Below are 13,605 nucleotides of genomic sequence, written 5' to 3' on the forward strand. Positions count from 1 at the left end.
AAATTTTTGAATGCGTTCTGTTTATCTGACAGGATTTGATGTATTTTTCTTAAAGTGACTGAAAGAGGTAACATGAATTTTGCCTATAAAAATGTACAGAGTTTGTGATGTAAAATTTTTGAATTTATAGACACTATAATATTTAGACAATTGTAAAAAACTCAACAACTAGTAATAGGAAATGTGATAAATGCAACCAGCTCCTAGCGACTTAAACTTGTGGTATGGCCTCAGGTCCCTTGGATAGAACTTTCTTCATAGTTTTCATCATGCTGGGTATGAGACCCACATGCTTGTCCACACATTGGATGGCACAGCGCTCGAACTGATCCGTGTACTTGGCGATTTGCTCCTCACTGGGACTAAGGGGCATTTTAACTTTGACATCATCGTTACATTGCTGTTGAAAGAGAATAACATGAATATATGTTTTACTTAAGAAGGCGCGTTGGAAGTTACCATGACGCAACGCTGCAGCCTGCCCTGAAATTCGCCAAGCTCTTGCTGTACATAATTCTGGGCTCGTGTCATGGGAGTCGAGCAGCGGTCCACACATCGCTGTACACTGTCTACGCTGGAGGTGTCATCTTGGCAGCATTTCGCCGCACACAGGTGCATTTCGTTCTGTTGGAGAGGGGGGCACAATGTCGTTACTTAGGTCAGTTTTCACTGGGCTGGCACTCATACCTGCATTTTGCGAAGGTGTGTCTTGTCCATGTCGTCGATCATCTCCGTCACGGCGGACTCAATGCGTTGGCGCTGCTGCTGGATCATCATTAAAGTTATTTTATTAGTTCTAACAATTGATTTCGTAATAAATAAAAAGGGCCGGCGCACGGACAGCGTGTTTTGTAATTTTAGAGATGCGTGTTCAAGTGCGATAACACAAATCGATAGATACCAAGTGTATCGACTGCTCAGCTGTTCTGTTTCCCATTTTCATAGATTTTTTCATAAAAATAATAATAGTCAATTAAAACGATGTCTCTGCTGCACAAAATTGGACGAGTCGCGCTTCAGACACACTCCTTCGCGTCCTGGCGCCAGCTGTCGGTGGCCACACGTGCCTTTAGCAATGAAATAACCCAGGCCGGACCTGCATCTTCCGAGGATCATCCGGATAGCAGCAGCAAGGGTGGCTTTGCCCGTGCCTTTGACAAATACACAGCTCCAGCGACGCCAGAGCAACCGCAGTTGGACAATCAAACGTTTGCCTCCATGCTGCGCAACTCCAAGTTCGTGGATGTAAGTATACTCCAGGCATCCTCCGGGTTTATGTAATAACCTATTAATTAAACAGCTGGGCAGTGCCGAAGGCAAGGTGGTGAGCGGCAAGATCTTTCACGTCGTGGAGAATGATCTGTACATAGATTTCGGCTGGAAGTTCCACTGTGTTTGCTCGCGGCCCACTCGCAATGGCAGGTAAGTGAAGGGGACTTCAAATATTCATTTCGAAATGATAAACCTGGAACCCAATCTGTTTTCAGTGACTATGTGCGTGGCTCTCGCGTCCGCTTACGTGTCAAGGATCTGGAGCTGTCCACCAGGTTCCTGGGCTCATCCAAGAACATAACCATCCTGGAAGCATACTGCAAACTGCTGGGTCTGATATCCACTCCCACTACACAGGGAGCATCCAGAGCAGCTCCCAAAATTGATAATATTCTATAGAATTTATTCTAAAAAATGTAGAGTGCATTAAACAAAGTGTTTGTTAAGTTAAACTCATGTCTGTGGTGAATTGGAACACCTCGTAGTGATGGTTGAGCTCCTTGACAGCGTGCAGCTGGAACCGTTTGACCAGTGCGCCGTTGTCTGATGGCCGCAGGAAGAATATGCGCTTGGCCCGGCTGTGCACAAAGGCCATGGAGCACATGAGGCAGGACTCTTGTAGAAGATACGCATCGTAGCCTGTACAGAGGTACGGTCCGTACTTGGTCAGATTATCGGCACCTTGTGAGTGGTCTGCATTCAACAACACTTGCTGCTGCGGCTGACACTTTCTGGACACCTCTGCTCCGAATTCGAGGTCTTGGTAAGCCTCGTTCTTTTTCAAGTATTCGTAGTATGCTTTGGGCAGCCCTCGCAACGTTGTTTCGGCCTTCTCTTCGTCCTCGACAAAGCCACGAAATCCACCAGCAGCATGCTGCAATGTTCATGTCCGTGGGCGCTGTACGATTCGCTGGCACCAGCGATAGATACTATGCTGGACTGGCGCGGATCCACACAGATGCCCACTGGCCTGTCCTTATTCACATCCCTGGACAGCCTAGCCAACAGTTGCGCCATGCGCTTGTGGAATTTGCGCTGACTGAACGAGAAGTTGCTGCCATTTCGCAGCGATTCCGTGTAGTGGTTCGGATGGAACTTACAGGGCCAGTGCTGGATCATCTGTTCGTATTGGGCGCGCAGCTTGGGCATGCGGGCCGGCACCTCGACGACCTTCACCTGATGGCAGAGGGCCCGCAGTACATTTCTGGAGAAGGCGTACCGCTGCAGATGCTCCTCCAAGGTCTCCGCATCTCCAATGTCCGACGTTGGGCAGATGAGTACATTGCGGTCGTGGACGCGCTTCAAATGCTGCAAGCGGGGCAGCTTCTGGGACAGCTTCTGGATGACGGACTGCAGTTGCTGTTTCGTCTCCAGTTGACAACTGTGGACTTTGATGAGGACTATTTCATTGTATTCAGCGGATAAAACGGCTCTGATTCCTACGCTATCTTCATTGTCTGTGGGGCTCTGCCTGTTGCGTTTAACAGGTGGTGGGGATCCACATGCGTCCATTCTTTATCAAATATTTCCCTCCATTTAACCTAACTGAAGATTTCTGCTTGTCAGGATTGGTTATTCTCTCTTGTCGTAAGGGCCGCCCGCCTATGTGAAGGTGGAAATTGCCAAGTCAGAGAACAGTAGATGTTGGAGTACTTGTTATAATTTTTTTAGGCGATGAAATCTATTAGATTAATTTAGTTTGGTACACGCTGTTGTTTTCTTTGTAAATAAAAAAACGAACTTAGCCCACTTAAACCCCCTTTATTTAATTAGTTGAAAACCTTAAGGCAATCGGCGTCATACAGTTCTGGTTATACACTTTTTTTGTAGATCCATTCTGTTCTTTCTTTTAACTTACAAAAAACCCGACGATATCTTTCACCGAAACTGTGCAACAAATCTTAATAATTTATGCTTTTTCTTTGAGTGTATTTAAAAACCCCCTGGTCGACAATGGGTTAATCGTTCTCTCCAATATTCCTCGATTTTGATATTCGGTAGGATGATGCAATTATTCTCGGACATTCATGACATGCATCATGTTCGGTAGGACCACTAACCATACAGTATATAGATGTGCCAGTTCATACAACGAAAGCGTCACACACTGGCTAGCGCATTCAGTACCCCAGACTGACGTCATCATGAGAGAGAGAGCGCAGAGAGAACATCTTTGCATTTGTTAGTACACACGCAATATGTTTCGACAAAAATATGTGATTGTATGCTTTTTCAGATTTTTTGAACTCTCTCAGGTCTGGTTCTGTTTTGCCTCCAGCATGTTTTAGTGTATGGGTGCAAATGCATTCTCACGTACTTTGCGTGTGTGTGTTTAGTATTGCTGGCCGCTAGAACTGAAATTTGAGTTTGGTTCTTGTTTTGGGTCTTTTGATGAGCTGACCTACCGCCACAAAATAAATGAAGAATGGGCAGGGGGTGGGAGTATGGTACACTAGGACGCTGGAAATAAAATAAAAGCTGTTATTTGTTTGATTTATACTACAAAATAAAAAATATTACAATAATATAATTACACATTTATTTCCTTATTTTAAACAGTTTGATTATAAATTATAAAAATTATGTAAACGCCGTCGGTTCTCGACTTTATAAATAGAGGATATACATTAAGAATGTTCATATATGTAACTACATACAATGTATAAGTAAATACACACAGTGCCGCTCAACTGAATAGGTTCAACAATTTTCAAAAGTCAAACCGCTATATCTTTTTAACCAACTTACCGATTTATATGAAATAATTTTTTTTTGCATAGATTGATTCATTATTAATATAGCAAGAAAGTTTCCAGAACACGGTTTTAAAGGCTATTTATTAATTTTTTCAAAAACATTACAAACGAGGGGGAACGTTGTGAGTTGCTGCGGACACCGCAACTCTACAGTTATACCCGATACTAAGTCAGTATGACTCTCCTCCGGCAGACGCCGCTAATATTAAACGACACGACAAAGAGTGCGTGCGAGAGAGACAGAAAATCAGTCTGAGCGTGACGTCGCGCGCTGCGTAGCCAGTGCAAATTGATTTGTTCCTTTTGGCTATAAAAATTATATGATCTGATCCAGATTCAGCAATCGGATAGATATGGTCGTTATCTATGATTCTGCGTTTTTGGTTTTCTCGTATCTTTAAAATTGTGGATGCCACAGATTTTCGTCCTTTGTGGGGGCGGAAGTGGGCGGGGCGAAGTTTTGAAATATTCTTGTATATACTGTATATATAAAATATCTTATGTACATATGTACATATTTACATAAATATTAAAGTTTATTACATTCGTATATTGCATGAGGGTTTTCAAAATTACTGTTGTCTTAATGTTGTATTTATAATTGAATTAGAAAATTTATGGGTATTGTCCATGAGAGTATTCAAGGTGCGACCGGCATCTAAATTTTTGCTTTGCAGATTCCCGTCAGAAAGAGCGCGATTGACAATTGATTTGAAATATACATATGTAACACCAATTCCATTTATATTTATGCATATTTATTTAAGTATATATGTATATATTTTTTCTTATATTGTATATTTAGATACATCATTGTTTTAGTTATAATAAACAAAAAAGTCGAGAACCGACGGCGTTTGCATAATTTTTATAATTTATAATAAACCTGTTTAAAATAAGGAAATAAATGTGGAATTATATTATTGTAATATTTTATATTTTGTGGTATAAATCAAACAAATAACAGCTTTTATTTCATTTCCCGCGCCCTAGTGTACCATACCCCCACCCCCTGCCCATTCATCATTTATTTTGTGGCGGTAGGTCATCTCAACAAAAGACCCAAAACAAGAACCAAACTCAAATTTCAGTTCTAGCGGCCAGCAATACTAAACACACACACGCAAAGTACATGAGAATGCATGTGCACCCATACACTAAAACATGCTGGTGGGAAAACAGAACCAGACCTGAGAGAGTTCAAAAAATCTGAAAAAGCATACAATCACATATTTTTGTCGAAACATATTGCGTGTGTACTAACAAATGCAAAGATGTTCTCTCTGCGCTCTCTCTCTCTCATGATGACGTCACTCTGGGGTACTGAACGCGCTAGCCAGTGTGTGACGCTTTCGTTGTATGAACTGGCACATCTATATACTGTATGGTTAGTGGTAGGACCCTCAGCGCTAAAACGTTCATATGTCAACCGGAGTATGGCCATTTGAATACCCCATTTCATTAATTAAATATGAAGATTCTGTTTTCAAAGCTTTTTTAAGCTATTTTCTCAAATTATCCGCATCCCGATACCAATTCTTGGTCTCTGTAAGAGGACAATAAACTGCAAAATATCGTTGAAATAAATTTAAAACAGAGACTGACTAGTTTCTTCGTATATTGGCGCCTTAGATGACAAACATTTCCTCAATTCTATACTATCCATGTCCCTAGGGTATGCAGAATGTTGACACAAAAAAATGTGCCTTTAGATTATACTCAAACACAAGTGGAAATTTATTCTGTAATTTCTTGAAAAATTATTTATTTAAGTTAATTCTTCTGTTTGCTGTCCCTCTACTTTGGATGCCTTATAATTCGCGTTACAGGGCTGATCATTGGAGTCGCGAGTCTTACCCTTGCAGTGTGTAAGCTTATTCTCCAAGGTAATCAAGAAGAGGTTTGGATGATGGCCCTTATTTTCTCGTTGTTGTATTTGGGCGCGAAGATGTTTTTGTTAATGGGAACGATGTGGGTGAGTTTATACGTATTTCAAATATGAATATCTTTGATTGGCAAACCATTAACCACAGGACTTGCCTGGTGCCTTATCATGTCCTTCATTGCCAGCGCAATTTGTGTTTGTCTGATCTTGGCCATATTAATTGTCGGCTTTGCCAGTAGTGCGAACCGTGTACAACGCATGGTCTGGATTATTATGATTCTTCGTAAGTCCGATCGAGTTCCTCTGCTCTGATAATAATACCTTTCCCCCGCAGTCGAGACATACTATTTGTTGGTAATAATATCGCATTGGTACCACATATGGTCGGGCGTACAGCGAGTTTAGCTCTAACAATTCCAACATTCAATTTTTCAAAATTTATGTATAAAATTTTAACTTGAAGAGACTATGAAATATATACCTGCCAAGAGACAGACGTATTCTCGCTAAATTGAAGTAAAATGTACATACATACAGTATGTCAAGAAACTCTTTACACACTGAAAATAAATTAAATTTTTTGACTTTGGATAAGAAAATAATGGCCTTTGGTTCAAATTTATCAAATTTTTTTAATTCATAACCATTCAGGGATTAATTATAAAGTAGTTAGTGAAAAAAAAATAACAAAACTATAAATAGGTAACTTACAAAACAACAAAAACAATGATTACTCATTTTTGACACTGTCAAGAAACTCTTTACACATTTCGTTTTCGAGCTCTGTTTTGATCTCGTTCTTAGAAAAAACGGGACTTTACCGTAATCTATGCTTTTGGCGTTGCTCAGTGATGCTCTATTTTTGCATTGACTTTGATTTGGTTGCGAAATTTTGACCGGTGCACATCTACGGTGCACATGAAAAAACGGCTCCAGCATGTAGTCAATGCTAAGGGTGGACATACCAAATATTAAAATAAGTAAAATATATTAAATAATTACGAAGAATTTTGAACTTAAAAAATGAAAATATTTTGTGTAAAGACTTTCTTGACAGTGTCAAAAATGAGTAATCATTGTTTTTGTTATTTTGTAAGTTACCTATTTATAGTTTTGTTATTTTTTTTTTCACTAACTACTTTATAATTAATCCCTGAATGGTTATGAATTAAAAAAATTTGATAAATTTGAACCAAAGGCCATTATTTTCTTATCCAAAGTCAAAAAATTTAATTTATTTTCAGTGTGTAAAGAGTTTCTTGACATACTGTATGTATATGTATGTATGTTTTATGCTTACTTTGCTGCCAAGAATGAGATGGCATGAGAGACAAAAGGCCATATCTGTGTTTGTAGCCGTCTTCAGCCAGGTCTCCCGGCCATTGTTCAAATAACTGAGACACTATTTGTGAAAAGCACACACAAACATATATACATATCTCTCTCAATGCATGCTTTTCCCTTAAGACTGTCTTGGTTTTTGCAGCTAGTCAGTTAGCAAAGTCAAATGTCACAAGGCTAATAACAAATATGTATGTACATTTCTGAACCTATAATCTGCTGCAGTTGTTCCTCATGGTGGGTTGGATAGACGGGCTGGACTTCGTTTGATTGGACCATGATGCAATTATACAAGGTGGTCTCGTCGGCAAAAGTTAGTCCCTTAACGTCTGCTAGCAATAAGTGCGAGTGAAGGGCACATAGTATAGTGAGTGTGAGTGAGACGGTATATGTTGATGTTGATTAACCCTTAACAGGCCCGTGGGTTTTAAAATTTTAAAATAAAATGATTTTACTGATATATTAATATTTCTGCAGTAGTATGCTCTCACGGTTCGGGCAACGCGAAGGGGCACATGCCCATGCGGCAACACAACGGACCTTTTATAGGTCCAAGTGAGCTTGGGGGCGGGAGGCTCTTATCCCCCCCCTCCCGGCTACCGCCTTAACCTAACCTAATATTTAAATTTTATGCAGCCATTAATAATTTTTCTTCAACATTTTTAGTTATATTAAAATGTTCTTTTACATAATATATAAAGATTACTTCTAATTCTGTGGTATTTTTTTTATATGCTTTTTATAATTTTGTTGTTGTTGGGACATAAGGGTTAAGAATATATCAAAAAATTCGTCCTTGAACAACCTTCATCATCGACAAGCAAGCATGCACTGACGATAAGGGACAACACGAACGAACTTCGGCTCCCGACGAGACCACCTTGTATAATTGCATCATGGATTGGACTCTTGAAAATTTACAAAAGTTGCAAGGCTTTCTATTTAATATATCGATACAATGGTGCGATAAATTTGATTGAACCTTAAAAACTATGAGCGAAAAATTGTATCGAACCTAATAAATGTATCGCGCATACTTTGTCAGCATGTTGCTACGTTGTGTACACATGTGGCCGAGCAACATTCCAAGTTGACGCCCCAATGTATCTCACAAATTTTTCTGCCGCGAACAATGAAGCAACAGATTGTCGCTCCAAAAAATTTCGACTTTTGAATTGCGCGCGTAGAGCGATCGTGCCGGTGCAGTTTCCATATTGCGCAAAAATGCATTCTTCAATCTTTGCAGACAGAGCTCGAGACCTCTCTGGCTCGGCCTAGAGTTTTGGAGTCGTTCAAGGCGCATGCATGCGTTCTCCCCCGTGTGTGTGTGTGTTTTATTTTCGTCAATTAGAAGTAACGGTTGCACGGGAGAAACTGGAAAATCAACGAAGCGCGCCCGCCAGCCCGCCCGGCCCCAACGCAGAGTGCACACCAAGATACATTTGTATCTGTAATTTGTGAATTTTCGGTTTTCCTTATTTCGTTTCGTTCCGTTTCGTTGTTTCGCTGTTGCTTTGCGCAGCAAGTGTGTGCCTCGCCCGCCTCCCAACACGAAGCGAAGGCAAGACGAAGAATAATGATCAATTTAATTCAATCATCAACCTGCACCGAGCCCATCCAAACCAAACCAAACAGATCCGATCCTCGTGTGTGGCAAGTGTAGGAGAATCTAACGAAAAATTGGCTGCCAGTGCAAACAAATAGAATAGAGCAAACAGCAAATACCAACAATACCAACGCGTTTTGTGAGCCGGTTTAGTCATTCGCGAGTTCCGAGAATCCCACTGGCTGGCGAAAAACGTAACTTTTCGAGATACATTCCCAGCCAGAACAGCTGTTGTTGGCTTTGAGCGCTGCTTACTTGTCTGCCACTTACCCTGAAGCTCCGTGTAGCCAGGTGATAAGATAGCTCCGCTCAGTTTAGCGATTGGAACGAAATACCAACAAAACGGGCCAAGAAAAATTGCACAGTTTGCGAGGTGTCTAAAGTAAAACTCGCAGCATTATCTTATCGGCTGACCATTGATTGGGCTATGCCTTTTCCGCTCCATTCGGTTCAGTTCGGCTCGGTATTCGCAGCGTTCTAGGTGAAGTGAAGTGAAGTCATTTGCGCAGACATATTAGACCAGCCCGCGGAGTGTGGAGTGGGGTGCTTCGACAAGGCCTTTAGTCAGCGCCAGTCTAGATACAATATCTATATCCCATATCTACGGGAATATCTAATGCCGCCAGTGCAAAGTGCTGCAAGGAGAAGCAACCAACAGAGAAAAAACCATTTCCAGTGCCAGTGCCATTGCTCTGCAATCTTTGTCTAAATTTAGACAAAGCCAGAGCCAACCTAACGAAACGTAACCAAACCAATCCAAACTCAAGTGAGCTGAACAAGACCTTCTGGCCATATACGATTGTAAATCAAGTATTTGGCCCCCAGAAGGAGAAGCGAAGCTGCGGAAGAAAGCCCGAGCATACCAGGATGGACATAGAATCGGATTCAGACACCTCCGAGAGATGGGAGGACTTTTTTGGTAAGCGGAAGGGATCACTGAACCTTCTTTTAGCGGATGGCGATGTCCGATGGCCGATGACTCAACTGGGGCCCAAGGAGTTGGGGGCGGGGGCTCTACGCATTCCTGCAGCGCCTCGACGTCTTCTTTGCCCGAATATGGACATGCGTATAAGAAGACACCATCGGAGTTTGGCTTCTTTGGCCACTGCTGGACGCTACAGGACGGGCCACTGCATTTGGGTTCTGTTCTCGCGGTCTGCACGTTCCGTTCTCATAACTGTACACGATTCCCTACCATACCATGCCATCCCAGCCCCCCTAAGTGGGGGACCATTGCGTGAATTGTGGCTCGCAGTTTCGCAGTTTTTGGAGTATCGCTTGGGTTCGGTGTAACGGGTTCGCTTTGTTTCTGCGTTTTCTGCTTTTCGACATTATTTAAGCGCTCGAAATGTCGGTTGTAATGAAATTTAATGATAATACATAATTTCAGGCTTTTGACTCAAATTACAATTGTGCTCAGGAGGGGCAGCGGGGAACCGACAACGGGGCACGGGTTGCATTGTAGAAAATAAGGTCTTGTTGCTTTGCATGAGATTTGCAATTTATTCTCTTGGGTGGTGTGTGGCACCATAGCGATACAACAAACAGTTTGTTGACCCACTTTACATATTACTTTGATTTGCTTTTGATCGTGTGGTGGAATGCTGTGGCACCATTTACATTTGATATATCCGTTACGAAGGCTAGGGTATGTACATATGTACATATATTGCATAAGAGTAGAAAGAAGATCAGATTTCAGGATCAACAGTCTATGAAACAGTCAAAAAGAGTGTTTGAGATGCCAAGCTTTTTTGGCACCTATGTGTTTCAAAAATGAAAAGAGATTTCGGGTTAAACTTTATAATTCGTATTTAATCTTGGTGGCTTAGCGGAAGCCGATTGCTTGCTATTGCCAGATAAACCTTATGCGAGATCGATATGCAACCAATGCGCAGAGGGGTTAGCATAGAACTAAACTATAGACGACGGCGTTAGATCAAAGTGATTGCCGAAGTGGCGGCATCAGATCAAAGTAGTTGCCGAAGTGGCGGCGGCAGAGAGCCCCTTTAGCGGGAGAGCGCAGCAGCTCTGCAGAACGTCAACGTTTTACAACATAGGCGGCTCTCTCTGCTCATACAATAATAATGTTAAAGTTACGGTTATTCTTCAGCGGCTGGCCCGAACATACTCCCCCGTTGGGAGCTAGTCTCTCAACAGATTCCTTAAGGGGCAGCAAACATAGCCGAGTGACGGCCCTCCTGATGTTTCCTGAGAATGTCTTCAGGTCAACGACGCGACACACTCCGTCCTTGCCCAAAACGACATCGACCACTCTAGCCAGTGGCCAACGCATTGGAGGAAGATTTTCGTCCTTCACCAGAACGAGGTCGTTCTTGCAGATGTTTTGCCCGGTGGTACGCCACTTCGCGCGCTCTTGCAAAAGAGTGAGATACTCTTCGCGCCAACGGCTCCAAAATATTTGCTGTAGTTGGGTGACCCGCTGCCAGCCATCCAGACGATTGTAGTTCAGCTTCGTTAGGTCAGGCTCGAGGATTTGCTCATGGGGGCCGCCTAAAAGAAGATGAGCAGGAGTCAAAACGTCTAAATCATCAGGATTTTCTGAAAGCGAGAGCAAAGGGTGAGAGTTAACAATTGCAGTGATCTGACAGATCAGAGTGCCCAGCTCGTCGAAGCTAAGCACAAATGGTCCAACTGAGCGGTACAGGTGATATTTTGCGGTCTTCACGGCCGCTTCCCACAATCCGCCAAAATGCGGAGAGCGAGGAGGGATGAAACGCCAGTCGATCGAGTCAGCCAAGCAGGATTCGTGGACCTCCTTCATATGCGGTTCGCTCAGACAAAGCTTCTTTAGCTCCAGAAGCTCGTTCTTGGCCCCAACGAAGTTTGTCGCATTGTCCGACCAAATTTGACTTGGCCTTCCTCGAGTGGAAGTAAAACTCTTTAGTGCGCCTAGAAACGATGCGGTGGTCAAATCCTTTACGAGCTCCATGTGTATAGCCTTAGAAGTGAAACAGATGAATACGCTAATGTAGCACTTGATCGGAGGCCTCGTGCGGATTTCTGATCGGTAGAAAAAAGGTCCACAGTAATCTACTCCAGTGACTTCAAAAGCTCGAGATCCTTCCAAACGTTCCTTAGGTAGGTCTCCCATGATGTGTTCGACCATGCGCGGCCTAGTCCTGAAGCATCTCACACATCTGCTGACGACCCTTGACACTGCCTTAACACCTCCAATAGGCCAATATTCCAGCCGAATTTTGAATAGCAAGGCGCGAGGTCCGGCATGGAGGTTTCTTTCATGATAATATCTTATCAGCGCAAAGGTAATGGAATGTCCCTTTGGCAGAATGAGCGGGTGCTGAGCGTCAAATCCTAGCGATGAGTTGCCAAGACGACCTCCAACTCTAAGTAGTCCAGAATGATCGATGAACGGGTTGAGCGAACTAATAGAACTGGATTTCATGACTTGACCATTGCGCCGAATCTCCTTTATGTCCATCCACAAATTTGCCAGCTGAATGTGTCGAATTAGAAGATGCGTTCCTTGCCGAATATCAGAAACGGTGAGTCCTGGATGCCTAAGACGATGTATAAATTTATGCATGTAGGCGAATGTGCGCTGCATGCGAAAGAATGAATTCGCAAATTTGCATCCGAACGTGAGATCGGCATGTGGAGACGTGATTAGCAATCCTCTCTTGCGAAGCTCCAAAGTTGCTATGTTGTTAGATGGAGATACAGGCCACTTATCCTTGGAGCCTTGCAAAAAGGATGGGCCGTGAAACCATAGCTCTGACTGGATAAGATGGTTGGGAAGCGAGCCTCTCGAGAGAATATCAGCAGGATTTAAAGATGTGGGATCATAGCGCCATTCCATGGCTGCCGTCAACTCCTGAATTTAGCTGGCTCGTCCCTAATCCAAGATAATGCTGTTGACGAATCCGACCAGCAATAGAACCGACCTGTAAAGATTCCCATGTCCTTTACATTCTGCATGATTTTCGCAAGCAAATGGGCTCCACTTAATTCCAGCTTAGGAATCGATATAGTCTTTAGCGGCGCCACTCGCGACTTTGAGCACAAAACGTGGCTCGAAGACTGGGCTTCCCTGGACACGACATACACGCAAGCGCCATATGCTTCTAAGCTGGCATCACAGAATCCGTGAACTTCTGTAGCCACACTAGAACGAAGAACCAAGCGAGGAAATGAGATCCGAGAAATGCTTGCCAAACTATTTCTCAAGTCCATCCAAGTTGAATGCAACGCTGAGGGTAGGCTTTCATCCCAATCCAAATTTTCTCTCCAAAGCTGCTGAAGGAAGATTTTGCACCTGACAATGACCGGATTTATCAATCCAAGAGGGTCGTAGAACCGCGCAATCGTAGATAAAACCGACCGCTTTGATGGCTTTGAGTTTGTGTCCAGTGCGGACAAGGCAAAAAGCAGCTGATCCGAAGCAGGGTCCCACGCTAAGCCGAGAGTTTTGGCAATGTCGCTTCCATCATTAAACTTTAGGAACTTCTCTATGTCATCTTCAGGGGTTCCCTCAAGTACTTCCTGGTGACTGGAGCACCATTTCCTAAGTCTAAAATTACCACGGGACAGTAAAGCTGATGTTTGGTGCATCTTGTCCATGACCTGTGCGACCGAATTACCGCCCGAAATAAGGTCATCCACGTAAAACTCCTGCCGCAGAGCAGCTGAGCCAAGAGGGTAGGACTGGTGCATATGATGCAAATCAATGTACTCCCTCATAAAGGCGGAATACCGCTCCTTGA

The 13,605-nt window shown here is 43.0% G+C and overlaps 3 protein-coding genes, 1 long non-coding RNA gene and 1 pseudogene across 7 annotated transcripts in view; 3 read left to right on the plus strand and 2 right to left on the minus strand.

Annotated features, from left to right (window-relative positions):
* Nucleotides 1–101: 101 nt before the first annotated feature.
* LOC117190718 (protein FAM136A-like) lies at nt 102–884 on the minus strand. Its single transcript, XM_033395787.1, has 3 exons — nt 688–884; nt 460–624; nt 102–400 (listed from the first exon to the last, which is right to left on the minus strand). Exons 1-3 carry the CDS (start codon nt 775–777, stop codon nt 212–214), a joined length of 444 nt encoding a protein of 147 aa, XP_033251678.1. The 5' UTR covers nt 778–884; the 3' UTR covers nt 102–211.
* Nucleotides 885–914: 30 nt separating this feature from the next.
* Nucleotides 915–1,724, plus strand: LOC117190716 (28S ribosomal protein S28, mitochondrial-like). Of its 2 annotated transcripts, XM_033395784.1 has the most exons (3): nt 918–1,245; nt 1,301–1,422; nt 1,488–1,724. In XM_033395784.1, exons 1-3 carry the CDS (start codon nt 982–984, stop codon nt 1,669–1,671), a joined length of 570 nt encoding a protein of 189 aa, XP_033251675.1. In that variant the 5' UTR covers nt 918–981; the 3' UTR covers nt 1,672–1,724. The 2 variants fall into 2 exon arrangements, with proteins under 2 accessions (XP_033251676.1, XP_033251675.1); XM_033395785.1 differs by lacking the exon at nt 1,488–1,724 and having other exon boundaries at nt 915–1,266; nt 1,320–1,404.
* Nucleotides 1,659–3,074, minus strand: LOC117190715 (annotated as a pseudogene).
* A 2,661-nt stretch (nt 3,075–5,735) lies between these two features.
* On the plus strand, nt 5,736–6,480 carry LOC117191115. The gene is made up of 3 exons (XR_004473939.1): nt 5,736–6,003; nt 6,062–6,196; nt 6,248–6,480. It is a non-coding gene; the product is annotated as an uncharacterized LOC117191115 (long non-coding RNA).
* Nucleotides 6,481–8,360: 1,880 nt separating this feature from the next.
* Nucleotides 8,361–13,605, plus strand: part of LOC117189825 (myosin-M heavy chain-like) — a 107,639-nt gene continuing 102,394 nt past the window's right edge. For 2 of the 3 annotated variants that reach the window (XR_004473584.1, XM_033394891.1), the window contains exon 1: nt 8,361–9,779. Coding sequence is in view for 2 of the 3 variants with exons in the window: in XM_033394891.1 (XP_033250782.1) it covers nt 9,728–9,779 (52 nt within the window). In the remaining variant the exon portion in view is untranslated. The remainder of the gene's footprint in view (nt 9,780–13,605) is intronic. The other variant, XM_033394889.1, reaches the window with a different exon arrangement.

The sequence above is a fragment of the Drosophila miranda genome (genome assembly GCF_003369915.1).
Source record: "Drosophila miranda strain MSH22 chromosome Y unlocalized genomic scaffold, D.miranda_PacBio2.1 Contig_Y1_pilon, whole genome shotgun sequence".
Taxonomy (NCBI): domain Eukaryota; kingdom Metazoa; phylum Arthropoda; class Insecta; order Diptera; family Drosophilidae; genus Drosophila; species Drosophila miranda.

What these genes read in the sequence shown, in the direction of transcription:
- LOC117190718 (XM_033395787.1), bottom strand. Translation starts at nt 777, where the DNA reads ATGATGATCCAGCAGCAGCGCCAACGCATTGAGTCCGCCGTGACGGAG. An exon ending in CACACCTTCGCAAAATGCAG is followed by an intron (nt 625 to 687) that starts GTATGAGTGCCA and finishes CCTCTCCAACAG; the next exon opens with AACGAAATGCACCTGTGTGC. An exon ending in GGCTGCAGCGTTGCGTCATG is followed by an intron (nt 401 to 459) that starts GTAACTTCCAAC and finishes CTCTTTCAACAG; the next exon opens with CAATGTAACGATGATGTCAA.
- LOC117190716 (XM_033395784.1), top strand. Translation starts at nt 982, where the DNA reads ATGTCTCTGCTGCACAAAATTGGACGAGTCGCGCTTCAGACACACTCC. An exon ending in GCAACTCCAAGTTCGTGGAT is followed by an intron (nt 1,246 to 1,300) that starts GTAAGTATACTC and finishes TTAATTAAACAG; the next exon opens with CTGGGCAGTGCCGAAGGCAA. An exon ending in CGGCCCACTCGCAATGGCAG is followed by an intron (nt 1,423 to 1,487) that starts GTAAGTGAAGGG and finishes ATCTGTTTTCAG; the next exon opens with TGACTATGTGCGTGGCTCTC.